At 44.1% G+C, this 27858-nt stretch overlaps 1 protein-coding gene across 11 annotated transcripts in view; it reads left to right on the forward strand.

The window, feature by feature from the left end:
- Positions 1–27858, forward strand: part of PPFIBP2 (PPFIA binding protein 2) — a 1806653-nt gene that overhangs the window by 734107 nt on the left and 1044688 nt on the right. The window contains exon 1 of one of the 11 annotated variants that reach the window (XM_069623599.1): positions 16356–16409. The exons of 9 other annotated variants lie outside the window; for them this stretch is intronic. Coding sequence is in view for 1 of the 2 variants with exons in the window: in XM_069623597.1 (XP_069479698.1) it covers positions 16767–16862 (96 nt within the window). In the remaining variant the exon portion in view is untranslated. Of the gene's footprint in view, positions 1–16355; positions 16410–16499; positions 16863–27858 lie in introns of those variants that run through there. One more of the 11 variants, XM_069623597.1, reaches the window with a different exon arrangement.

Consider the following 27858-nt stretch of genomic DNA (forward strand, 5'->3'; position numbering starts at 1 on the left):
GTGTTTATTAATCCAACTACATATTGCATATTGTTTACTGCTTATTGTAAGTACTTATAGAGCGTGAACTACGGCCCGAAGGCATCAAGGCGTTGAAAGCAGAGAACCAAGCAGGCCAAAAGTGAAGAATCGACTAGAACAAGTATGTTTTCAAACCCCTGCGGAACCGAGCCTGATCAGTAGTCTCACGTAGGCAGAGCATTCCATAAAGAGGGGGCCAGAAATTAAAAGAAGCGTCCACCAAAACACACTCTCTGATAACAAAGAATTTTGAATACGTTTTGAGAGGCAGACCGGAGGTAGCTAATAGGCTGGTAACGGGGCACCTTTTCCTGTAAATACTCTGCACCTACATTGTACATTGCATGATGAATCATACACAGAGCCTTAGATTTAATACAGGATTTCCCTGGGAGCCAGTGAAGCTGATATAACATGACCTATGTTGATGTTAGAAGTGGGGCACCGAGCGCCAGCTGTGCTGCCGAGTTTTGCAAAATTTGCAGACGCTGGACCTGAAAGGCGGGTTGTCTCCAGTTTATCCCATTGCAGTAGTCATAGGTGGGGGGTCTACAGAGGCTTTATATAGGGTTTACGCTGTTAGGTCCTGCATAAAACTAAACATGTGCTCTCTAGATCTGTGAATTAGGACTAGAATGCTAGTGCCCTTAACCTCATAAATGCCATTGAAGTGCCCATCCTGATACTGGGATAGGCATATCTGTCAGAAGGATAGGAATGGCTACTACTTACGACATCTGCAGGAAGAATGCCCACAGCTAAGAAAGTTAAACACTTGTCATTGCTGTTTGACAGAGTCTCCCACGCACTGCTACCCTATTTTTCGGATTTTGTGTTCCCTTCAAGTGTTTGATTCTTATTTTCTCTTTCTGTTGAACTAGATCATAATTTGTATATAATATTTGTATAAAATGTTTGCTCGATTATTACTCCCCGTTTTTAAATGTTCTTTCGGTATTCGTTTCTCACGTTGAAGTTAGCAATGCAATGCTCCTAATTTTAAATCCGCTTGATCTTGTGTCCTATATGAGTATTCCTGCCTTTTGTGGATTTGATCGTACTTTGTAAGGGCTCGTTATATCATGTTCCTCTCATTATCCTTGCATCAGCCCTGGTTACCTGAAGGTGTCATATTTGCTCACATTTGCTCATTCCTACAGATCGAACACTTACTATGGGCATTTGACATTATGACAAAGTTCTTTACACCTGCCTGTTAACCCTTACTCCATAGAATGAATAGTTGGTGTCATGGCCCTTCGTCCCTGTAGCTCAGCGTGTTAAGCACTTGCCCCAGACAGTGCTTATAAACTGGTGGGATCAGACCTGAACTAGTTTATGAAAATGTGATCTTTGTTATTGAACACGTAGGCCCTTTAAGAGAGGTGGCACTCTATGGAATGGATGGGGATGCAGATCTTACTCTTGCACCAATAATCAGACCGATTTAGGAAGTTGGCAAATCTTTAGCTATTATTAACAAGGATCTAAAGCAGGGAGTACAACGGGTATCAACGGACGCCGCACAAGCATTCTCAATGTTTCACATGAAAAAACACATATTTATAATAAAATGTCCTCATACGTGTCATCATACTACGTAGCAGAATAAGCTAAAACCTACGTGAGATTGTGATGCGCTTAAGGGGAACATCTAGGTATACTTTCTATGGGGTATGGGATTGTGATTGGGTCTCTTCTGTGTCATAAAAATACACAATATTTCATTGGCTTTCAAACTATAGGGCTCTTTGCTACGTGGCCCTGTACAATTGGTTGGCACACATGTACCCTTCTGGACTATTCCACTCGATAGCAGCACACAAGCTGGTACCACAGGTGCTGGAGGGTTGGACTTGACCATGCTTCCCCACCCAATTAGTCCAACATCCATCATCACTCCTACTGTCTGCCATTCAATTAGTCCTTTAAACCCGGCCTTACAAATATTACTGCGCCTGAGAATAGAAGGGAGTGGGAGCATGGTCTTACCTTCTGGTCTCGGTGCAGCTCACCCAAACTCTATTTTCATCTGACCATGTGACAGGAGACCATGTTTTGAGCTCCTTCTTCGCATTTAACACTACTAAATGAATAAAACATGGCCCTTCTAGTGTTTTTCGATTACACCTTAACAGAAGCTCATCTTGCTTCTCACGTTCATTGTGTCTTCTTGAATAGATAACGATTGTCTTGGCTGCTCCAACCCTTAACACCGGGCCAGAGAAGCCTTCTCGAATCTTCCTTCGGCATCAGCTATTTTCTTTAACTGCACCATACTTTCAGCACTTTTGTTCATGGGATCCTAGTTTGCTAAAATGCTTTGTGGACCATCCAGCTACTATATACACATATGTATATATTGGCAGCACCGCCTGAAGTCTATTCACTACGTATAGCCAGCCTTATGATTACTTAGCTTACTTGCGTTTCAGCATCTGTACAATTATAAAACGGCTGAGCATTTTCTTCAGTGCTCCCCCACGTTCATTTTGCACATGAAATGTTGCTCAATTCTTTACTTCGCCATCAGATTCTATAAGGTCTATGTACTCTCTTAATTGGCATCTCCTCTGGGTGTGTCATTTCTGCTTCATGTGACATCACCAGTCTTCTCTTTCATTCATCTTCTCACTTCTTCTGGAACTTCCTTCAAAAGATTGTCATTTCTTCGCGGGTACATCATATAGGATTTTCTCAATGGATACCTTGTTTCAATGACTCTTCGCGGTATAGGTACCATCACTGGCGTTGCGCATGTCGTAATTTCCGGTTTTGAACATGTAGGCAATATGACGGCGGGACTTCCGGTAGAGGCACTTGGCTCCTCCTCTACACGGTTGTTATTGTTGTTGTTACTGGATCCGTCAATGACTACATGTGCGCTTCCTGTGACACCAAATGTAAACAGTTCCACTGTGAGTTTTCCAATATATAAGCAATCTCATTCCTGATGCCCAGTCACTTGTTTCCTAACCATTAACTCTTCCCTAGTATTCACAAGCGATGGAAGAATGCTGGCTTCTTCCTCGCTGACCCCTCATCGCATGCACCGCTGACTTTCGGCGCTTTAATTGCTTAAGTGTGGCAATAGGTTCCTCTGCATTTCTGAGTCCCTAATTTACGGGTGCCACAAGGGCGCGTACGTCCACATCCTGAGCATTCTATAAAAGGGTCTGCATCCTGCAGCACTCCAGATAATTTGGAGTAAGATTCCCATGGTCCCTCTCCCTTGACTATGATGTCTAGTGCTCATGGGAACTCTAGTCCAAAACATTGGGGAACCGGAGGCTTTAGACGCCTGTGGTGAATGAGTGTTTGGATGGCCACTCTCTGCGAATTCAAGCAGTTCACAACCACCAATTGCTAGTTCCTTACTCTATAGTACATAACTTAGATCCTCAGAAACCATTCCAGGAATGTTATGCGGGTACCTTCTTTCCCCACTTGGCATCAATTTCTCTATTGTTCTCACCAACACTTTGCATTGGAGTGCAGACTAGAAGCCATAATCCAGTAGTTTTAGAAGAAAACCTGCACGCATTTAATGTCCCAAAAACGTTCAACCAAAGCATATTTACCATTGACAAATGATATTCCTGTCATACGTCAAAGCTTTGCAGTAATCACATTCCAAAGGTTCATTAAGGCTTCATAAGTGGGAGTGGAAAATGTGTTTTATACAGCCGCAATTCGGGAGCTATGTATTCACTAGATGCCCATTGTTTGTATTGGTCGCGTGTTCCCTACGTCAGTTTGTTAGCCTGTGTTGTCAATTAACTTCATTGTTCTTTTGAACAAATTCTCAATCATTTTTTTCCTAGTTACATTATTCCAATTTCTTTCCGAGAGTTGTGTGTTTTCATTGGCACAACAGTAAAGAGACTTACGTTGTTATTCTTCAATGATGCAATTTGAGAGCTGACAGATTTTGTGCGATCTGCGCTTTTTAGGGCTCTATATTAGATGTGCTGTATTTTGTATTGAGAACAACCTGTTGATAGAGGCAGTGTTGGTTGGTGGGAATGATGGGTGAAGAAAGCGCCTGGTGCTTGATAAATGAGCTATGGCAACGTTTGGGGGAAATGTGCGTATGGGGTGAGAAAGCTGAACCATAGGTGAAAGTAGAAATGTGTACAACTATGTTGTTTTTACTGATGAAACACCTACGGTTGTGGGGAAACTAAAAACAAAGTAGAAAAGGTTTGTTCCTCATTTTTAACTAATTGTTTCACCAACTGTGTTGTCACCAACCTTTTTAAATAATGTGTTAATAGCATGCATTTTAAAGCACATTCTTTGTGATAAATTGGGTAAAAGAAAGCCCACATGGCAATGCATGAAAAATGTACAATAGATGCCAGTTCCTTAAAAACGCACAGGAGCATTTTCATAATGCCTTTGCCAACAATATATGCCATTATAAAAACAACGTTCATACTGACTGTGCCCAAACATGTATGCAAGTGCACAATTATGTGACAGTATTCCCATGAACACTCATGTTGGTTTTGACCATAATGTCATCACAAAATGCACACCACCGTAAGAAAACATTGCTATTGGCTGATCCAAGGAAATGCCCATACTGGCTGCAACAATGCAGGCAAGTATTACACATAAGAACATTAATCAGGTTGGTTTTGGCCATAATGACAGTAAACATGGCATGCCACAGTACAAAAACATGCTTAATGACTGCTCCAGTGTAGTCCACCACACATAACAACACGTAACAATGCTCATCAAGTTGACTTTGCCCATAATGCCAGAAAACATGCAATGCCACTGTAAAAAGAATGAACCAACTGGCTGCCATAATGTAATCACTCTCCCTAACCCCACGTAAGCACAGATCCAGTTGGCTTAACTCATGATGCCATTTAAAACATACCATTCGAGAAGAAAGTCCATAGTGGCTGCACAAATGCCCACCCTGAGCCATGTGCTCTGGCCTGCACGTGCGCACACATTCATGCCCATTCAGAGGTGCACCCACACAACATACGCACTTCCCTCTTTCTCATGTGCACCATACACAACAGTCATACTGCACTCACATGTGCAAGCAAGCACATCCATATGGCAACCTTCACACCGGTCTTCATTTCCTCAGGACATCAGGACAGATGTTTATCTTTAAAGTCCTCCAGCGGCTTCCTCTTTGCATCCTCATGTGCTGTCCAGTTCCACAGGATCTTGTGTAGTTCCTTTGGGGATCCAGATGAATTTCAAGCCAATGTGTGACCATGGGAAATCTTTTCTTTGAATTTTAGATGTCCCTTGAGTGCTTCAATGGGCAATTTTAACAGGCCATATGAGACTTCCAAACTGATATTTCTGGCATGAATATTGTTTTATATTTGGTATATTGATGTTAGAATACTCTGCTGTACCCTTACTGGTATGTGTGTATGTCTATTCTTGTTGATTTCATGTTTCCACACTTATAGAAATTTGGGACCTGGTGTTTATTGGGACCATGCTAGAAGGCTCTTGGGATGTTTTTTCCTGGGCAATGGTGCATATTTAAACATTCAAGACAGTTTTTGACTTGCAAATGTTTCCAGTTCTTATTCAGTGCAAATCAATACCAATGTTTGTTGAGGGTCTGGTAGATAACCCTTGCCTTTGTTCTTGTATGGTCCAAAGAAGCCAACACATTATCTTGTCTCTTTCGGTTGATTCTTGCATGGAGGTGGAGTAAAGGATCAGTCTGTTTCTTTAGCACATCTGCATTTTTGAGGGATTCTTGGTGAGAATCATGTTTTTCAAGATGCCTTACTAGTATTTCAGATCCATCCTTCAAGACTTATGGTGCACTACTGTACTGTTTGATAGGTAACAGTTCTCTTTGTTTTATGCTTCTTTATAAATTTTTTTCTGGTGTTCAATCTTTGTTTGTAATACACTAGGTGTGGTGTTTAGCTTGTGGCACAATACGGAATGTATGATGTTTATTGTTTCAGTAAAGACCTCTGTCTGCAAAATTGGTTTGTTCAGGATTGGGGAGTTCTGTGAACTTCAGATTATCCGTCTGTCGCGCAGGAAATGAAGACCATTCACGATGTGTAGATTTCAGTTGAACTTCTATGTAGAGTTCAAGGGGCTACATATTAACAGGTAGATACCATGTGTGATAACAGTGGAGTTGGGTTATGGACCTTGGTAGTCTAATATAACCACATAATTGCTAGACATTATTAGATTGTTTTGCAGGGAATATCTTTGTTTGCAATTGCCTTGAATGTGACCATGTTCCATGGTAGCTGCATACCGCCTTTTGCGCACTGCAAATACGGCAGTCCTACATAGTTTTTCTGGGACAGCAAATAACTCTGAGTTGCAGGGTGGTGTGGCACAATATTGAGTGTACATTTGACTTAATCTATGATACATTAACCAAGTTTACTAATATGCAGTGTACCATACAAGACAGGTCATACATAATCTAGTCTTCCTCCAATTTGGTTTGGAATTAAAGCATTTAATATCTTGCGGGGCTAAATTACTGAGTGCAGCTGGCCAGTAAAGAAAATTAAACTGGCGATAGTAACATTCACTCAAAAATTGCATCGGCTGCTATTTAGACATAATGCAAAGCGGCTTTTTCCTGGAATGTGCTGTGAATTACTCAACATTTGTGGATCTGGTGAGGTTGGCAGGACAGGGGGCTATGATGGCTGAGGCGGACATTGAATCTGCTTTCAGGTTACTCCCGGTGCAACCGGACAATGTCCACATTTTAGGGTTTGAGTATGATGGCAAATATTAAAATGACAAATACCCATGCACTCTGCAGTGTCATGCACTCATTTCAAGACGTTTAGCAAGTTTATGGACAGGGTGTAAGGCAGAGATTTCAGGCCAGTAAAGTCATGCATAACCTTGATGGCTTCCTTTTCGTGGGGCGGGAGTACATAGATTAATGCGGCAGAATGCTGGATGAGTTCAAAGAGCTAACGAAAGAGCTTGGTGTCCCGCTTGCTAAAGAAAAAATAGTCAGCCCTTATACAGAACTAATGTTTTTGGATATAGAGCTTACTCGGTTGAGGGGGTAACCAGGTTAACGCTGAGAAGGTAGAGGCCTTCAAGCTGACCATCACAGGGTATGGTAGGTAAGGATAAAGCCACTCTCAAAGAAATAGTCATTAGCAGGAAAAGGGAATTTTGCAGCCAAGGTGATCCCAGAGGTTAAAGTCCTTGCCATGCGCCTGGAGCTAAAATCACCTGGACTGCAACAAAAGTCCCACCATGTACGGTTAGGAGTTTAAAAATGTGGAATGGTTTTTTGGAAAATGTCAACTGTGTGCAGCTGTGGAAAGATCCCTGTGTAAGCAGCAGTGGCCTAGAGCTATTCACAGATGCATCAGAAAGGCCTCCATTTGGGCTCTACCAGGAAATGAAAGGTGTGCACAGCCTTGGCCTGAATAGTGGCGAAGGGAGGGTCCCACAAAGAACATAACACTGCTAGAGCTGTTGCACATCGCAGTAGCATTTGGTCTGGGGGGAAGTCCTTGCAGAACAAAAAGGTATCGTTATTGTCCGACAACCTAGAGGTAGTGCAAGTGATCAACAGGGTGTCCACCAAGTGACCCAGGGTGCCTCGACCACTCGGGGAGTTGACAGCAACCCTCTAGAGGATAAATACAGAGGTTAGAGCAAGGCGTACCTTAGGGATGAAAACAGGGCAGCTGATGCTCCTACTTTCAGTGGGCAAGATTCAGAGAACTGATCTCCAGGGCAAGAAAGCAGATTACACCATTTCGGCCGGAACTGTGGGAAATGGGCAGATCTGAGCAGACTCATCTGCAATGCGTTGGCACATTGTACATGGCATGCTGGGAGACATTCACAAGGGTCTCCCAGTAGCTGAGAGGTCAGCAAAGGGTGAGTCACCCTCTGCAAGCATACATTGGCTGGACATTTGCTAGCAAAAAAAACACAATTTGGACTGCCATGCATCTGTTGGCAACAGCACACGTTTATAGACTGGCCGGTTAGTGGACCCAAACAAAGGCCACTGCAAAAGGATGGCCATAAAGAGATGTAGCAGTCTTGAGGATCCCAAGGCAGACGCTAAACCTTCCATTCATTTTGGCAAGCTGAGGTCATTGATTGACACCTGCGAGGGGTCAGAAATGTGAGGCGGACAACTTTGTGAAGGTTTTTCAAAAGATATCATTTTAGTGATTGAAAAGGTTGGATAAACGCCTCACTATCCCTACCCTGGCGAGGATTTCCCTGCCTATAATAAACTAAAGGAAACACTCTAACAAAGGATATCTGTCCCTGACACTTACTCAATAAGGGAATGCATGGCAGTTCAAAGGCAACACAAATATAACAATTGAATTTGTAATATGACAACAGACTCTCCGTATTATCTGGGCAAATTCCCTTCCCCAGATTCAAGCAGGATTCTGCTCCACAGTTCCAAAAAGAAACAAAGTTCCAACACAGTTCTTTGTGACTCCAATTTGATAACAGAAAGTTCCAACACTTCAGTGATTCAACAAAAAAAAGGTTCATTCTCTTCCTTGGTCAATAGCAAGATTCAGAATTATCTTTGTCATATAAAGAATAATGTCCTAGTTCGTCAATAACAACATAAATTGTCTTTGTCGGGATGTTTTGCCACAAATGATCATTTTTGAAGAAACAGAACACCTCTGCAGCAGTTTTATACACCTCTTTTTTCAGCACCCAAACACAACATAAATTGTCTTTGTCAGGAGGCTTTTGCCACAACCGATTATTTCTGAAGAAATATAACTCCTCAGCAGTTTTATACAGTTCGTTCTTCAGCACTAAAAGTCTGTCAAAATAACTCGTGAGCTCCACTTTACAGCACTTTATCGATTTCTACCCAGTTTACTTCCATGCCAGGTCTACTACCTCAATCACACCTAGTCTACTCCCATGCCAGGCCTACTACTTCAAAGGTTTGCCACTCGGGTATACTCCTCAGCCTGAAATAGTGATTCACAAATAGCAAGTGCGTCTGTGGTTAAGATCAACTTACAACAGATTTGCAACTTCACAGTGTTCATTACTTTGCAATATCAGACTTTTAGCAATTCTTCAGGGAAAGCAAGATTCACCTTGGTGCCCTTTAATTCTCTTTTGCACTTTCCAAAGCCTCTGCAGGTTATGCTCCTGTCCTTCTGAATAACCTTTTGCAGAAGGGGAGCCTTCTTGCCACTCTTGTTTCCCCACTGCATGAGCAAGCAAATACTGACAAGGATAAGGTCTTATTATGCTTATTCCTTGACTTTGGCAATGTGGGTTTTTACCAGCTGTTGTTATGTGCTTCTTAAAGTATGGGCAACAAGCTTCACATCATTTGGACCTCTAATTAGTCCCCTCTTGCCTTTGGCAAGATCTATTGGGTTTAAATTGCCCTGTTTTTATTTTAGCTTGGGCCATGGTTGTTTGCATTAGGTTCTAAGAATATTGCCCCATCGGGTTGCTGCATTCTCCACAAACTCACAAGCTTAAAGTCAGTCATTTGGTTTTAACAAATACTGTTTTCGCAGTTTTCTGATAGCTCGGTATTCAAAATTGCCTTTAATGTTACTCCCACTCATACGCGAATGTTTGCTACTCTGTAAACACCTGCATTGAGCATGCGAGCAGTCTCTGCATGCTTCGGGGTCACTATCAGCTGATGACTCACTGGGTAAGGCCTGCACGCCTGATCCCCTTGCTGCTCACCGGTGCTCTGCTTCAGTGGCTCTGCGCAACCCGGAAAACTGCTGCTCTTGGTCAGCCGTCTCCCGCGCCACTTGTAAAAGGAGCTTCATTTGCTCTGTAGGCTCTCTGGTGCCCACTGGCCCCTGGTGACAGCCTCTTGGGGAAGAAAGCTTTCCACGCTTTTGCTTCCCGCTGCACAGCCTCTGCAATACATGTTTTTAGAGTGCACGCTTCCCTCTTTCACGCTTCCCGTCGTGTGACCTCTGCACTTAAGGCTTCTGGAGACACAGAGCCTCTGAGGACCGGCTACTATTTTCAGCTTGACAGTGGACCCGACGTCTTCTCCCTGCTGCTTCTGCTGCATACACGGTTCATACTGCTGTCCATGCTCACTGTGCTCGACAATGACCTGCCCCTGACGGGCCTTTTAAGTCTCTGTCTCCCTCACGTGTGGGTCATTTCTATTAACAGCCTGACCACACCTGCAGCACTGTTCATCTCCAACCCTCCTCTTCGTCCCAGTACTTTGGGAATTATGGGACTGGAGTCCCAAAAGACAAAGTTTGTTTTTCTCACGCATTTCTGTTCCCCATAATATTCTTTAAAGAAATGTCATAAGATCTATCACCAGACTTGAGTGTAAAGAGGAATAACATTTGTTTACCTTTCAAATTGTTAATATTCACAGACTTCCTTTCAATATACCTCTGGGAGTTAGGGGAGTTTTTAGCTTTATAAGTCTCCAGGGTTTGGAAGGGTTTGTATTCCTCCCAATGCCTAGGGATGTACGATTGTTTTTACCCACATTTAGATGTTCAACTTGCAGAACAAAAAGATGTTTATGACAACAAGCCATTGCATATTTTGATATTGAGGAGATCTCTTCCCTAGAGGAAGATAAATACTGCGTCCCACCCCACTGAGTCCTCTCATTCCCCTGGCCCTTTCTCCACCAGGTTGATCTTCTAGCAGAACACCACCCCCAAGGTCAGGATCAGAAAGCGTCTGCCTTCCCCTGGCCACCTGGGAGGAGACTTTAGGGAAGTGTATAGTAACAAGTCTATAGGATTCATCAAACACCCTACAGCACATCTGGACAAGGGACTACAAGGAAAAGTTGTTAAAAACAACATTTACGATGGCTTTCCTTGGTGCTCTAAGGGTGAGCAAGCTAGTAGGTGAAGGATGCCTTGGAATTACTGACATAGCATTACACAGGTCTAGGGCTTTAATCAATAAGGTGGGGAAAAGAAGATTGTTAACCTTAACATGCATCTGAGACACCTGGTACTGCCCGGTTTGTAGGGTTAAGGAGTACTTGGAGAGAAGGTCTGCCAGACCCCAGCTTGAGACACTGTTATTAATTCACCAAGATGGAGCTAATCTGAGACGTTACCAATTCCAGGTAATATTGAAAAGGGCTCTGAGGAAGATTGGACAAAAACACGTTTGGTTCGCACTCATTTAGGAATGGGGCCGCCACATCTGCCGATTGGGCAAGTTAGAATGAGGCGGGCATAAGAAAGATGGGACGCTGGAGATCCAAAAATTATAAAAGATATTTGAGAGTGGACAAAATGTAAACGGCACCTTTCGCAGCAATGGCTCATATCTTTCACCCCGCCAGCAGTACCCCGAGGCACAATGAGGCAAACATAAATGGGTGTTGGGACATGTGTCGAGAGCCCACAGGAAGTGGAAGTGGAAACTAGCACAGGATGATGAAATGGTGGGGAGGATGGGCATGCCTTGGAAGGAGGTGGAAAGAACCATAGATTTGCTGCTGCTAGCAGACAGGAGTCTGGCGGGGCTGGTAATACACCTGGGAGGCAACAATGTGACAAGGCTCAGAAGAAGTAACTTGTTAGAAATTATGGCATTATTTAGGAGGCTCACGCCTACCTCTGTTGATCCGGAGCAATTATGGTCCAAAATAGTGCCATGCTACATACGATTTGGAGCCATGGAGAAATACTGCAAAAAAGTAAACCAAGCCACGGGGAGATTTTGCAAGGGCATGGGGTTTCACGCATGCACCAGTGCCTGGTATACTTTGATGTGCCCAATTATTATTTGGAAGATTGAGTTCACCAGTCTGACGAAGGCATGGATTTATTTCTGTGGAACATTGCAGGAGCTTTGGACGAGCACTGGTGGTGGAGGTGAAGTGGGGAAGCCAGTAGGGGTGTGCACCCCTACCTTGGTGTTGCAGATTTAAAAGTGACCAGACTGATCAGTGGGAAAGATAGTGTGGAAGCAAAAAGGTGGTGATTGCCCACCCCTGACCTCATTCCCCTCAACAAAAAAAAACACACACACACACACACACACACACACACACTCCCCCCCCCCTGTATGTCGGATTGCAAGGGCACCTTAAGGGGCTAAAGTACTCCCCAAACCCCTTTCAAATTGGCAAAGCAATGAACGGTGCACCTTTAAGCCCAGGACAGGGAACCCACGTTGCCGGACAAGTCCTCCGGTAAACCAGGTTGGGGAGTTGAGGCTGGAATGAAGGACTTATAATAAGGGTAAGAGACGTTATATGTATTGTATTGTGCTCCCCCTTTAAGAGGGTCGAGTCCCTGCTAGGGGCTCGTGCTTATGTCACATGTCTGTGACCATGTAAATAAAAGGGATGAGTGTTTCCCACTCATCAGTCAGTTCCATGGACTCCTGCCTGATGTGTCATTATTTTTGCAGCGCAATTCTGGTCCTGCGTAGCAGGTGGAGGGCCCTGCAGGGCAGGCCCTCCACTGGGCAACAATGGCCCTGCCTACCTGTCATTAGCAGAGACCCTGCTGGGCAACTCTGCATATGTGTTCCGGAGCCCCTGCTGGGCAACTCCAGCAGTGTTGTGCTGTGATGGCCTGGATGCCCCCAGGCCATGATCCGCCCATGTGCTCACGGTCCAACAGGGTGATCCCTGTATCTGTGTATGTTGGCTGGGTGCCCCCAGCAACCATGTGCCTGGACCCCTGTGCCCTGGGGTTTCAGACATAACATGTATGTATACATGCAAAAAAGAAGCGCTGATCAGCTGGTCACTTTCTAATGTCAATATGTCATGTGTATATGTTTTACCAAAAAAGGTGAATGTAAAAATGGTTAATAAACCTGTGGCCATGTTTATCCACAAGAGTGTCAGGCTCAGTCTGTGCAAATTGTGCGGTTTTGAAATATTGTGTGGGAGAGGGGGACCCCCAGTGGGCAGCTGTGTTCAGAGAATTTGGACACTTCTGTAAAAAATATATTGTACAATCCAAAGGAAATGGTGTGTGCGGTTCTCTCCTTGCCGCCCTCCATGCCGCTACACCTCTCTCTTGAGTCAACCTCAGAGGAATGTAATCTCAATTTTATATAGCCTCCAGGGACTACAAGCAAAGGTTACTCCTAACCAAAGGTGAACTTTACAATGACAGAATTGCCAAAGGCAGCTCCAACACGAAGGAGCTCTTCCTCATCCTTAGAGTTAGAAACACCCATCCTTCCCCCCCCGAAAACTGCAACAAAGATGCGAGCTGGTGCGAGAACATTCAAAATGCTCCCCAAAACAAAATCAATCACCTTCAATGTACCATTGAAGCAAAATAAAAACAGTTTAGACAAACTCCACAAACCCCCATGACCCCTGCCACATCCACTCTCCAGAAGGAGCTTCCCCTATTCAAATTCTCCGAGGTCTCCATTCCAGAAGTACTAAAAATGATCCTTACCCTCAAACCATCCAGATGCCAAGGAGACTCCTGCCCACCGACAATCATCAAAGATTGCACCCCCCAACTCGCCCCCTTCATCACCAACCTGATTAAATCCTCCTTCAAAGGTAACTGTGTCCCCTCTGACCTAAAAAAAAAAGCATGAGTACTACCCCTACTAAAAAAACATTGCTGGACCCTAACAGGAGTTGACAATCTAATAGTAAAATCAGATTGTGTTAAAACATCTAGAGATCCATCAAGATCAAAAAACCTATTTCAATTACGTATGTATAGCAAAGGTTAAAAATTGAAAACTTAAATGGTTGTATTTACACATGCGTCTATCGTTTTAGAATAATTGTGTTTGAAACTTTTATGTCATAGTCAATTTTGTGTATATTTTAGAGTGTCTGTAAATGAATTTTATATGTACCATGTCTTCCCTACTAACAAGGTTTTTTTTTACCAAATTACCCATAATAAAGTTTATATTTTTGAATGTAATCCTGGGGTGAATGAGTAGCTGTTGACAATCCATTCTCCTACCTTCTTTATACTTTACAAGTTCACGTTGTTCCCAAATTTAAGGTAGGAGTCCACTTTTTAGTGGCTTTTTTGGGATCTCCTTATTGTTTTTCGGACCCTAACACTCCCACAAACTACCACCCCATTACAACTGTACCCTTTCTCTTAAAAATTCTTGATCGGCTAGCATATCTACAAATCCAGAACTACTAGGAAGTAAACAACATCCTAGGGCTTCACCAGTCCCGCTTCCATCCAAGACATGGGACGGAAACAGCTTTACTGGATTTAAAAATCCAAATGGACAACCTGAGAGACAATGGGAAACTAGCAGTGCTCCTTCTCCTAGACCTCTCCGCTGCCTTTGATCTGGTGGATCACAACATTCTATGTAAACACCTTTCTCTAGCAGCCATTTCTCCCCAATGCCACACCCTGGATAAAATCCTTCCTCAGCGACAGAACTATGAAAGTTTTCTCCCCCAAAGCCAAAGCACCCACTACCCCAGTCACGTGCGGAGTGCCACAAGGCTCCTGTGTGGCACCCACACTGTATAATATATTCACTAAGCCACTATTTGACCGCCTTGATGACTTGGGTGTCATCTACACCAATTACGCAGATGACACTCGGGTCCTCTTACCTATTTCAGGAGACCATGGCAAGGACACAATCACCCTCAACACCATCTTCCGTGACATCCAAGATTGGATGGCGCAACACGGTCTTTGTTTGAACAATGATAAGACTGAGCAGTTTATTATCGGCTCCCAATGCAGAATCGCCAAACTTAATCCCCTCTTCAAGTCCTTTCACATAGATGAACACTCAAAGTCGCCACTGAGGTCAAAACTCTCGGCTTCTACCTAGACTCTGCACTTAACCTCAACAAACAAATAAATGCTACCACCTCAGCCACCGCATACACATGCAAATTCATTAGAGCGTGCAGAAAATCCCTCTCCCCTGATAGTTGCTTAAATCTGGCCAGAGATCTAGTCCTCACACGCCTTGACTACTGCAACACCCTTTATGCAGGGACCTCGATACAGAACATCAGTAAGCTACAGGTTTTACAAAACAATGCCCATAGAGCTGCACTCAAGGTTCCCAGATCGGCCCACATCTGTGCCATTCGACACCAACAACATTGGCTACCTGTACAGGAACGCATCAAGTTCAAGTTACTCACTCTCACCCACAATTGTCTTTACCAGCTAGCACCATCCTACCTTGTCAACAACTTCACACTGACACAACGCTCCAGACCTACCCGGGCAAACTATTAGCACCACCTTGACACTCCCAGATTCAAGCTTCAAAAAGCCGGGGGTAGCAGCTTCCCCACATTTGCCAGCAAACTCTGGAACTCCCTGCCCATCGCACTCAGAGCCCAAGACTCTTTCTGGATCTTCAGGAAAAATCTTAAAGCACACCTCTTTACCAACAGCTCAGCTGACCACGACTCGACTCCTGACTAGCTACACACCAACTGCGCCCACACGTACCCGAAAGCTGCCTATGTTATTTGCTCTTTGTCCATCTGTAAACTCTCTCACCTTTTGTCTATGCAGCGTACTTACACGCTGCACTGTACTCTAACTCTCTGCTACTGTCTGTACCGTGCATTGATTGTGTAACAACTGTAACTTGTTCTATCACCCAAGAAAGCGCCCAGATGCCTCTGGGCTCGGTGCGCTATATAAGTTTCAAAATAAATAAGTAAATCGTTTCGGGAATGCCTTGTCGGGCAAAGAGTAAGCAGAACAGAAAAGGAGGTAAATTGGTAGAGCTGCCTTTTGTGTAGCAACATTCAAAGATTAGATGACAGAGAGAGTTTGCGCAAAGGTTGACCTGAAACCTAAGAAAATTGTACACAGCTAGAGGAAGAAGACTAATGGGTCAATTGCAAGGGGTCTTTTTTGTTCACTGTGTGCACTTTATACATGAATGATGTAGAGCTTTCGGTATGAGGGGATTAAATGCAAACATTTGTTTTGGATAATAACACCACCAGACTAGTGTTCAGCGATGGCTGGGGATAGTTTGGGAAAGACAGTGCTAAAGGGTTTTTCTCTTAGCCATGCTGGGGTCAAGGGAATGCAAGGATCTGGTCACTGCCCTACGAGGTATGCAGCTCGGAGACGGATGACAGTAAACACAAAGCGGGGTAGGGTGGGAAACGCCGCTTTATTTACAAGCCACAGTTGTCCTCTATCAAAGGACTGAGCTCAGGGGGACAAAGTTCAAGACGGAAGTGAAGCCCAGGCTGGGAGTTATAGTTCGCGGGCGGTCATGTGGTGGTTAGCAATGCATATTTTCAACATTCCTCGTTGATAAGGTGCTGACTCAGTGTGCGTTAACCATTGACTTTAAGCCTAGTCATAGTTGCTGGATGGAGGAAGAGTGAAATACGAGCAAAACCTCTTCCTCCTTTTTAAATCAAGGCGAAGACCCGGCAAAAGGTAAGCAGACGCTAACTCGCTTCTAGGGCATGGCGTTTGGGTTTTTGAGTGCCCTCCAAAGCCCTAGGTGCACTTGAAGTTTGGTGTAGTGGCCGAGCGGCCGTTTTCTTTTTCTGCGGCTAGTGGCATGCAGTCTTCAGCGAGAGGATCCCTGAAGCGGCCAGTGTTGCAGGGCGAGTGGTCCGTCCCCCACGGGGTTCCTGTCACTGCCGCCGGAGGCAAACGTCCGCCGTGCTCCGGTCTTGTCCACTGGAAACGTGCTGCAAACATGCGCTAAGATTTGCTGGTTGAGTGTTTGTAAACACGTTGGAATGAGAGGAAGCGTTTGAGAGCAAGGCATGTGAAGAAATATTGTTTATGGGGTGTTTCGGCTGCCGGATTTCTGGATTTACGCCATTTACTTTTGGAAATGCGCCACTGCTCATACTCTTCCGCGCGGTGCCTCCGATGCGGGTAAGTCCGTCCCTCCATTTGGCTCCATTATTTGTAATTATCTTACTTATTTGGGTGTTAATGGCGCACATGTTTATCGCGTCCTGCGCACTTGGGAGCGCGCGTTAGCGGATGGTAATTGCAAGGTCAGGTCATTGACTAAGTGGTGAACTATTGTAGACATAGATGGGGGCTTGTAACGCCTGCTCTCCACAGGTAGGGGTGGGGGGGGGGGCGAGGGTCTCACCGGATACCCTCAGTCCTTAGAGTGGCGCAGTCAGGGGAGTATCCAGCATTGCAAGAGGGGGTGCACGAAAAATGGCCTGCTTCTTTCCCCCAAATGCAGTGCCTGAAATCCATAGTCTCATTCGCCCGCCCCCCATATCAACTTTTTTGGTAACATTAGCGTCAGGTGGCATTTTAAGAAATACACACAATAAAAAAAATGCAGGAAACTCATCTATTAGAGCTCTGTGGGGCAAAATACATGCAAACCTCCTAATTTGCATATGGATTGCACCAACAGAAGTTACTTCACAGAAAAGGACATTGCAAGGAGCATCATCAGTCCTTGATACTTGGAGGCACCAACAGAAGTGACTCCAAGTGGCAAATAACTTCGTGGTGCAAAATACCTAAATTGCACTATTATTATATGTGGAGCAACTCTATAGTTATTAGGCTTTTCTTTTTTTAACAGCATGATATATTAACATAAGCTATGAAGTGAATCGCGTAGAGGGTTGCAGATAAGACGCAGTGCAATTGAATGATTTGTCCAGGATCACACACTTTGGTTAAAAGGAGAAACCGGGATGTGGACAATTTAAGCAACTGAACACAACTTCCCAGGTTTTGTTGACATATATATTTATTAAGGTTTTGCTTTGCATTTCACGTGCTTAAATACTACTTTTCAGCAATGCCTTGGAAGCAAGCCACACTACATAATAAACTAGCCTTTAATAATAAACGAACTATACACTACATACATTGTCAAAGAAATGTGTTGAGCAATAAGAGTAGGGCTTTAGTTTTATTCTCCCCATCCTGCATGCAATATCACAATGGAATCATGCAGATTAATGTGAGCATAACACATCCCCTTTGGGTTTTAAAGCCATAGTAATTATTTCATAAAGCATGCATCATTTTGCACCCTTCTCGCATCTGATCACTCCCATTTAAAGGCCCTGCTAATAGTGCCCCCTCCCTCCCATCAATATCTAACGGCTTCCATTGTAATGTTCTGTGCCAGGACAATGAGTGCGCTGAGCAGGAACAGCACACTGGGGCACCCTGATGGTCCTGCTAGTGGGACACCTTTCCCGCGAACAGTAGAGGTGTCCCACTGCCAAAAAGATCCACTGGGGGAAAGCTGCCCACCCCATGCCCCTGCACGGTACGCCACGGCTCCCGGCCGCTTTGTGGGCCCCTGGAATGTTTCTCAGCCTCTTGTCAATGCATTGAAGGGTACCTTACAATCAGTGCTTGAAATGGAAATTAATAGCTGGGATCCCACCAGTCACGGGATGGGGGAGATGGTGCAGGAGGGGGAAGAGTAGAAGGGGGAATGTTGGGGGAGGTCAACGGGGGCATGGAGAGGGTTTGGGGGGCTAGGGTTGTAAGTTAGGGGGAGGGGGTGCTCAGATTTCTCGTCGGCCCCCTCAAAATTTCAGGAGATACATTAATACATGATTAAAATGAGAGCATGTTCTATAGTGTTGTAAGCAAATTAGTAAAAGTGCATATCTTTACAAAGCTGTACTTGATTTTTTTTCTCCACCCTGACAGAAATATTCAAAAGTGCATATCTTTACAAAGCTGTACTTGATTTTTTTCTCCATCCTGACAGAAATATTCAGAAGTGTTTTAACCAGAAATTCCAGCAGTCTAGTGGGTTAGTCACCTGACTTTGATCTGGAGACTTTGGTCTGGATGAACGGAGTTCAAAATCCAATCTTGGGTGCAAAAGCAGATCAATAATATTTATTGTCACAAATAGTTTTCCCAGATCATAGACCCCGGGGAGACTTTTTTTGCCGGAGATCTGGGAAAATCCGTCCCATTGACCAGCGTAACTTTAAATGGGAGAATGGTATCAAATCTGGCAGTGCAGCTGAAGTGTATCCGAGATGCTGGAGGCTTTCTTTTTATGAAGACAATTATGTGAGATTGTTCAGGCTGGGTTCATCTCAGGTGAGAAATTATATTGTACTGATTACAAGTATATGTAACTCGTTAAGTTTTTTCAGAAAATACAAACATGCAGTGCAGGTCAATCCTTAAAATATGATGCCATTCATTAGACAAATATTTGTTTTGAAAGTTATGTTATTCTGAATGAATAAAGAACAGCGCCTGCAATGTGCACAGCCTCTTAGCACTGACTCTGTTCATTAACAGTGTTGCCTGTTGCAGTGCAAGCCACGTTAGGGTTTGGCGAGCCCCAACACCCATGTTTGTGGAGACACCAGGGTCGTGTGCCCTTTGTTCAGTGGATGGGTTTATAGTTGCCTAAATGTTGTGTGACTGCTGAGCGGTCAGGACTACTGACCTCCCCCACCACCTGGAGTGCAGATAGCTGTGTCCTGTGCACAATTTTAACCTTTGCATGTGTCAGGCGATGTGTGGAGGATTCATTAGCAGGGTGTGAACTGTTGGTGGTTTTCCCAGAACAGCGCAACCATCACACAGCAGCTGGATGGATGAAATCGTCTAGCATCTTTGTGTGGATAGTTTCGAGGCGTGTCAATCTCTTAGGTCAGTGCTCTGAGTTGTTTGGACTTTTTAGAGGATGCTTTTGATTAATGTATGTGTGTCTTAGACAGGATTTGTGTGGTTTCTGACTGAGGGTTTTGATGTTTCTCTCTTCTTGAGCCGCATGTTTGCTGCCGACGTGTCGAGGTATGGGTTGGGTGGGATAAGGTAGGACAAATTCCCCTTTGTAGGAGAATTGATAATTGAATGTCCCTGTGTGGTGTTTTGAAAGCTCTGCTGCCTCTGCAAACTCTGCTCAAGCAAAAAGGTTACCCCGGTAATCATTTACAGAGCGGAATCAAACAATCGGCTGAGAGAACAATTTAATTTTGGGATCAATGTGAGAGCTGCTTCTGGAAAAGAATCTTACAACTTCCAAAATCAGTACCAATCCAAGTGATTTGCCACGAGTTAGGCTTAAATTCCCTCCACTCTAAGATAATGTGGAACAAACTTTCCTTGTTTTGGAAAGTGATCACTGACAAATATCCTCCACAATTTGAAATATTGAGGAAAAGAGAACTCAGAGATGATGAATCGACAGTCAATATATGGAGAGCAGAGTGTGTTAACTATCTCTCCTACCTCTGTACATCTAAAGAAGCCCCATGTAACAACCCGATTTTAGTAAAGAAAACAATATGGGCTGATGACTGAGGCATGACAGAGGAAAGGAGATCTTCTTTGAAAACTCACACACTTTCCAAAAAATAATAGGCCTACCAAATGTAATAAAGAGATATCTAACTAAATTCCCTAATAATGCTGGACGATCTCTACTGTTAAGATTAAGATTGAATATCTTGCCCAACAATAACACCTTAAGAAGATACAACAAAGAAGCGGTTGATCAATGCAGGTTGTGCGGCCAGAAAGAAGACTCCTTAAAACATTTGGTGGTGTTTTGCCCAAAATTAAAAGATTTATGATCCATTAATTTTCTCCCTGCGCTTGGACACATGGTGGGTCTAGATGCGGAAGAGTGGTGGGAAAGGATATATCAAGCCAAGCACTTAAGAACCAACTATGCAACAGTAAATTTCCTGAAAGCAACAATGAAAAAATTGACTGACAATCCAAAGAAAGATTTGACAAGCTTGGACTAAAATGAGAGAAGCACAAGACCTATATCCGAAGGAAAATAGATAGACAAAAACAAACCTGGACCCATTTGTGACAGATACAATCAAGTATTATTTGAACCTGTAGCTAAAGGTTTGTAATAAACAAAATGCAAAAGAAAAAAAAGTACACACTCAGTAACTCTCGAGGCAACAATGAATCCCAGATACAGGCCCTTGGGTAAGACCCAGCCCAGTGTGGAGGTAAAGAAAACCCCAGTTCCAGTGGAAAGTAGTGTTGGGCGTTGGAGTAGCAGACAGTGAGCGATGCAACAATGCACAGAGACACACATTTGTAGGAGGGTGTAAAGGTGCCAAAATAGCTAGGGATGCCGAAAGAGTGAGTTGGCGGCATCAAAAGAAAGAGGCTGCAGTGCCAAAAGAAAGGGGCATTAGGCGCAGAAAGTAAGGCGACGGTGCAGAAAGAGCTGGGGGTGCAGGATGTGATGATGGAGGTACAAAAAAGTCTGGAAGTACAGCGAGCTGGAAGCACAGGAGGAGATAAAGGGGCAAATTGTGAAAAGGGCTTATGGTTGTGGAGTGAGCTTTAAGGATCAGGAGAAGGGGAGGGAAGGTAGGATTTAGGAGCCCATTGAACAGGAGAGAGAAACAGAGCAAGTTAAATAAGGTAAAGACTAAGAAGAAGGGTGGAGTAATTTTGAGCAGATGCAGGAGACCGAAAAGGATATTTTGAGATGTAACATTAGAAAAGAAAGAAGATCCCTGGAGATTTAGTGAAATTGACAGCGAAGAATATAAGCAACCCCACCCACCTGTCCGTCACCTTAAAGGAGCAGTAGGATGAACACGCCTGTGGTGGAACATCAAGGAGGTTAGTCAATAGTCAGAAGAAGGGACATAGCTTAGGACCAGCATCACACCCAAGGCACCAGTGAGTGATGGACCAGCGAAGAGGAAAGTGAGAAGGGTAGGGTGACCACAGAATTAGGACCCAGAAACAGGGAAGGGAGCTCAACCCCATCCAAACACCTAAAAATTCATTTGGCCCATCTCTCTTCTGGGAAATGCTACAGAGTCATGCTACAACAGACCCTGCAACTGCAACAATACTTCCACAGCTCCTGACTAGTGCATGCCTACCACGGCTAGCCTCAAAGAGCTCTGCAATGGGAGATCACTGGGCAAGGAACCTTATATTTAAAGACTGAGAGTGGCCGTGAGGAGCAAACCAGAGACACATTTTGAGGTTACCTTTGCCATAAGAACTTCTTTTTCATTGTTTTCTATTCTGAAACTATTGAGGTACTTACTGCGTACACAAAATCTGAATAGATGTGTTTGAACACAACCTGGGAATTGTGTCCTCAATGACATCCACTTGGTTTCTTGACAGACTCCACAGGTCATAATGCCTAGGGCCAATTGGAAAGTATGTAGAAGTTGGGTTCTCTATTAAATGACATCCATGCTCATCGACATAACAGTGCTTCTTATATCAGAACATGTTCCGTGTGTTTTTGATGGAGCTGTTATTGTTAAAATCTTTGTATATGTTGAGGAGGACAATAGTGCCTGCCTCATCTATCTTTGTTTTTAGGTCATCCAAGATCTAAAATAAGGCAGGATCGGTTCCTCTGGTGGCCTCAAGGTAACCAAGGTATGATTTAGAATATTCTTTGTTACACTGTGTAGCTAGTAGAGCTAGCTCTCCACAGATTGGGCAGAGTATAGCACACTGGACATGGGGCTTTAGCTCTGTTGGTCATCTGGGTGACCTCTTGCTACAGGAACTGAACGAAAAATATCTGTTACCTGAAGACTTTTCTCTTTAATCATCAACAGATGAAAAAGATGGTGTCCTGTGGCACGGGAGGGACTGTTGGTCTTAGAAGAACATGGGTGTTTGTTAGTGGGTGACCGGTTAGACGAGAAGTTAACAGTAGAACGATTGGCTGAAAGGGAAATGTAGGTGAACAAGGGAGGTACAGGATAACAGCAGGTGGTAGCGGATGAGGTTGAGTGGTAGTAAATACTGGTGTAGGAAGATGGATGGGGTGAGTTGCAAGTTAAGGTAGTTGATGGAGAGATTGTATAGGTTCAGCAGGTGAGTAAGCTTTGAAATGGCCAGTGAGTGTAGTGCAGAGGAGAGAGGGTAGAGCAGGAGAGGTAGATGGGAGAGATAGGGAAGAATAGAAGGGGTGTGATTTTGGTGTAGGGGATGATATGGACTATTGGGGAGAGATTAGTTGGGGAGAAATAGTGGGGAGCATAAGCAGTTGCAGGAGAGGCTTGATAAAAGCAGGTGGTGTTGTAGGAAGGTGGAAGGGGACAGTAGATAGATTGTTTAACATTGTTTATGGATGGTGGGGTGTGGTAGCAGGTGAGATTGGGTAGTTGTAGTATGGTGTGTCTTGTAGTTGGGGTAAGGGTGGTGTTGCTGATGTGGTTTAAGAGTATGGGGAGAGATGAGGGATATTGATGAAGGTCGTGGGTGAGGATAGCTCATAATGACGGGTGGTGTCACTTAATTGGATGAGAAGATGGTATAGGTTGTTGAAGGGTCTACAAGAGTGAGGTGTGGTTTGTTGGTGAGCTGTTATTTGGGGATAAGGGTGGGTAGGTGGATGAGGGTGATGGGGGCAGAGGGACATGGTGTACTAAGACAGGGAGGTACTGTGTAGTATGCAGCATAGCTTTTAAAATCATTTTAAGTAAGTTAAATATGCTGTTGTCTCATTGGGGGGAGTAAAGATGTGGTCAGGTGATATATGTGTGGGAAATATTGGTGAGCATTGAGTAGATTTTATGATGGGGTGTAGGGATGTGGATGGCAAGTGGTGTGTGTGGGCGTGGTAGGGTAGGGAAGGTGTTGTATGGGTGGTTGTGTTTATGAGCTGTTATTGGTGGTAGGGTAGGGTACGACAGTTTTGTGAGATGTGATCATGCTGAAATTGTGTGGATGCAAAGATGGTAGTGGATGGTGAAGTGATATGGTGAAGGAGTGAGGGAGAATGGAGTAAGTTCATGGCTCAAGATAGGTGCCAAGGGGATGTGTGTGTGGTTGGACAGAAGGGGTGTGGGGGGTCTATGTTGGTAGAAGATGGTGTTGGTGGATGGAATGTGGTGGATTGTAGACAGGTGGTGGCTATAGGTATGTGGGAGTGATGGGAGAAATGGTATCTTGTTGATGCAAGTAGGATTGGGTGGAGTGTGAGGTGTGGGTGGGCTGACATCTTGCCATGGGATAGACATGTGGGAAACTAATTTAGTGAAGGGAAGTGGAGGTATTGTTTTGTTGAATCAAAGCCCCCAAATCATGAGTGCTATGTAAGCTAGCATGTTTGGCAAGACCAATTGGGTCCATGTGAAGCCAAGAAGCTCTGTAAGTGCTTGGGGCTCCATTCTGGGTAAGAACATGATAGATATTTTTCTTGGTATCCTGATAATTTCTCCTTCCTTGCAGCAATAACTTACGATTTAAATGTGTGAGCTGCAATTACATATACCTTGCTTACCGCCGACTCATACTCTAAGATTAACACTTGAAATGTGTAAAGCTATAGAGAAGAAATGAAAGAGCATGGCCACACAGTGGGCTTCATCACGAGTTGGGCAGGATCCCAGCTGGTATCCCGCCCAACTTTATTTGCGTCACTGCCCAGCTGTCCAGCGGTATTACCGCTGAATCATGGGTTGGGCGGTAAACTTTGTTCCCGATTGGGTCCATTGGACCCAATGGGGAATTTCTGACGTAATTACCACCGATAATCAGCATTTTTCCAGCGTGTTTTCCCCCAGATTTGAGCTGGGGGTAAACACGCCATACTCATAATTGAGCAGACCCTTAAATGCAGCGGTAACCCTGTTTCCACTGCATTTAAGGGCTACTGCCCAAGAAGTGATGAGGCCCTGTGTATAGGAGTCATGACCGGACTGGGAGACTTTCCCTAAATGATTGAGGAGATTTCTTTCTGATCTACATCATACTACAGTCTTACTCTGGGAAATGTTGCAGTCAGCAGCCAAGACGAGAAGTCGCAAACCAGCCACCCAGTAATCAGCCTTTGTGTATAGATCTTGCCTATCAAGCCTTGATCAGATATATTGACCTTTCCCACACTTCCTCCTCCTACATTTTACACTCTGCCTACTACTTTACCATCATCCTCTGTCTCCATCTCCCACTTTAGTCACAGTAATACTGACAAAGTTTCATCTCTACCGATGAAGGCTAACCCCTCTTGAGCAAGAGGGTCAGATGGGGCACATAAGCTAGTCAACCCTACTGCCCCTTTAGTGGCCTCTTACCTCGCCGAACTCTTCAACCTGTCCTTCGACTCTGCTTGCTTTCCCTCTGTTTTCAAACCAGCCACCGCCATCCCTCTCGTAAAAAAAACAAGGGGCTGACCAGAACCTACCAGTTTACTTTTGCCCTGTGTCGCTCCTTCCACACTACTATAAAGTGAACAAGGAAAGGGGGTCAAGAAAGCCACTAGGACCACCAGCGCTAATGCCCAGGTATAGGGTTGTAACAACGGCAACTTTCAGCTGTTAGGTTGAGGGTGCCTTGACCAAGTACCCTCAGCAAAGCACGGAGTGAATTTAACCAGAGAACTGCGCCAAGTTACAAACAGTACATCAGAACAATTGTAATGTATTTTAATTTCGTTCAACAGCCTGACACGTGTTTCGAGCAAAGCTCTTCCTCTGAGGCCAAGGATACTTGTCCAATTAGATACTCAATTGCTTGATTTAATTGAGAAGTAATTACAGTACTGAGTTACAATTGCAATTGCAAGCGCACAATTTTGAGTAACAGCCTTCCGGCATCGAAGTGCCCTTAAGTCACTGTTTGTACTGTTTGTAACTTGGCGCAGTTCACTGATTAACTTCACTACTATAAAGTGCTCAAAAGGGTTGTGTTAAACCGCTTTACCAATTTCCTAGGCACCCACAACCTTTGAGACCACCTAAAAGCAGGTTACCGCTCCTGTCACTCCACGGAAACTGCTCTCATGAATGTTTCCAACTTCATCACCTCTGCTAAGCACTCCAACCTATCCTCTATCCTAATTCTCTTTGACCTCTCTGCTGCCTTTTACACTGTCGATCTCTCTGATCTCCTTAATACTCTTCTTCTTGGAATTCACGATCAAGTCCTTGCCTGGATTGAATCCTACCTTGCACTTCGCCAATTCTCTGTCTCCAGGGGAAACAACACCTCTCAACTTACTACTCTAACTCTTGGTGCTCCAAAAGGCTCAGTCTTGGGTCTGCTCCTATTTACACTGTACACCTCCACTCTTGTGCACTAATCTCCTCATTTGGGTTCTCGTTCAAACGTTCACGGACAACACCCAAATCCTTTTCCTGAACTCTCCTCTGATCTCACCATCAACATTTCCAACTGTCTCTCTGCCATTAAATATTGGATAGATTTGCACTCTCTCATGGTAAACTCTCCCAAAACAGAGGTACTCTTCTTTCCTTCAAGAGCTCTCTCTGATCTCTTCCTCTGCCTATCCAGTTCCCACCCGACACTCTCCCCTACTCTTCTTAAGCTAGAAACCTCAATGTCATCTATCACCCTTCTCACATCTTCTCTACTTTCATCTCCAAAACTGGGACAGCAGCTCACCTGAACCTCCTAAATATGTGGAAAATCAGACACCTCCTTCCTTTCAACACAGCCAATCATCTCTGAACCCCTCTTGTCTTCTCTAAATTGAACTACTGTGCCAGCATCCTTTTTGGTCCCCCCGACTATGATTTCTGTCCTCTCAACAAGATCATTAACTTTGCTACTAGGACTCTCTTTGAACTCTCTCACTTCACACCTACTTCCTCGTACCATCACCAGGCTGGATGGCTGATGCAAAACTGGGCCACATTTAAATGTCTTCTCCTGGTTCATAAATCAGTGGCAGAGTAAGGCACCACTGTATCCTTCTCTATCCAACTCTGCAAGCCTTCTCGTAATCTCTGCACTGCCTCCACGACTACCCTTGTGGCTCCTCGCCCTCCCTGTGCTCTTTCTCTCTCTTCTTGCTCCACTTGCATGGAATTCTCTTCCCTGGGCATCCGAGAAACAGTTCACACATTTGTTCAAAACGAAACTAAAAGCCTACCTCCTCACCTCAGAGATACCGTCTTAACCTAGCTCTCATCTGCCTGCTAGCTAACAATTTTCCCTCGCCTCTAACCTGCCTCTGTCACTCACTTCCTCTGCCTCCAATCTAGCACTTCACGCATCATGGTCACATCCCGAGTACAGCCGGCGGCGCTGCCTACCTGCACTTCAAGTCCAATGTTTGTTGTCCTTTTTGTATGTCAACTTATATATTGTCCCATGTGAGTGTTCCATTTACTCCCCTCCACAACCTGGTTCGAATGTCCCTCAAAATCCCCCCATTGTAAGAAGCTCACCCCTTCAATCGTTTGTTATCTATTGTACGTTCTTTTGTGATCAAAAGAGCATTGGCCCTCCTGTATATAAATAAAATAAATCAATAAAATAATTCCCATTCTTTTGGAGTTTATAAACTGTCTTTGAACTTAATCCTTGCAGGTTTAGAGCATTTAGTACTATTATTCAAATGCACTCTTGTAAAACTGAGTGCTATGTAGTGGATGTCTCGTAACTGGTGCTCAAAAATAAAAAATAAATAAAAGCAAGCTAGATTATTTTTCAGGGAAAATGAATAGCATGTTTTCTAAACGCACTGTCGTGAAAGCAAAATTGTTATTTTATTGTGATTTATACCGCTCACCGCTGGCATTTCCATGGTCTCCAGGCGCTCTGGCAGATCTGAAAATGAAGGAGGGCTTAGTTGGTGGGATAGAGAGCTTTGATGTACTCTTGGTAGCTTCCGTTTGGAAAAAAAGGCACTGTGTTGTGTTTGGTTTTAGATGGTACGGGTTAGGTGGTGTTTGTTGTATGAGTGTGTGGTGATGTGTGTGTAATTGGTGAAGAAAGCAAATTGTGCCTTCAATTGATACCATTCAGTAACACGTGACACATAAGATTTGCAATTGACTTCTGTTAAAAGTATACTTTCTCTTGACCCTGTGCAAATTGAGGATGTACTCCTTAGTCCAATAATAAAACACGTGTTATTTTATCCTCTCCCCTCAATTGGGTGGACATTTTCTTTTCTCATAGAATTTGTTTCAAA

The sequence above is a fragment of the Ambystoma mexicanum genome, chromosome 11 (assembly GCF_040938575.1).
Source record: "Ambystoma mexicanum isolate Mex_15411 chromosome 11, UKY_AmexF1_1, whole genome shotgun sequence".
Classification (NCBI taxonomy): Eukaryota; Metazoa; Chordata; class Amphibia; order Caudata; family Ambystomatidae; genus Ambystoma; species Ambystoma mexicanum.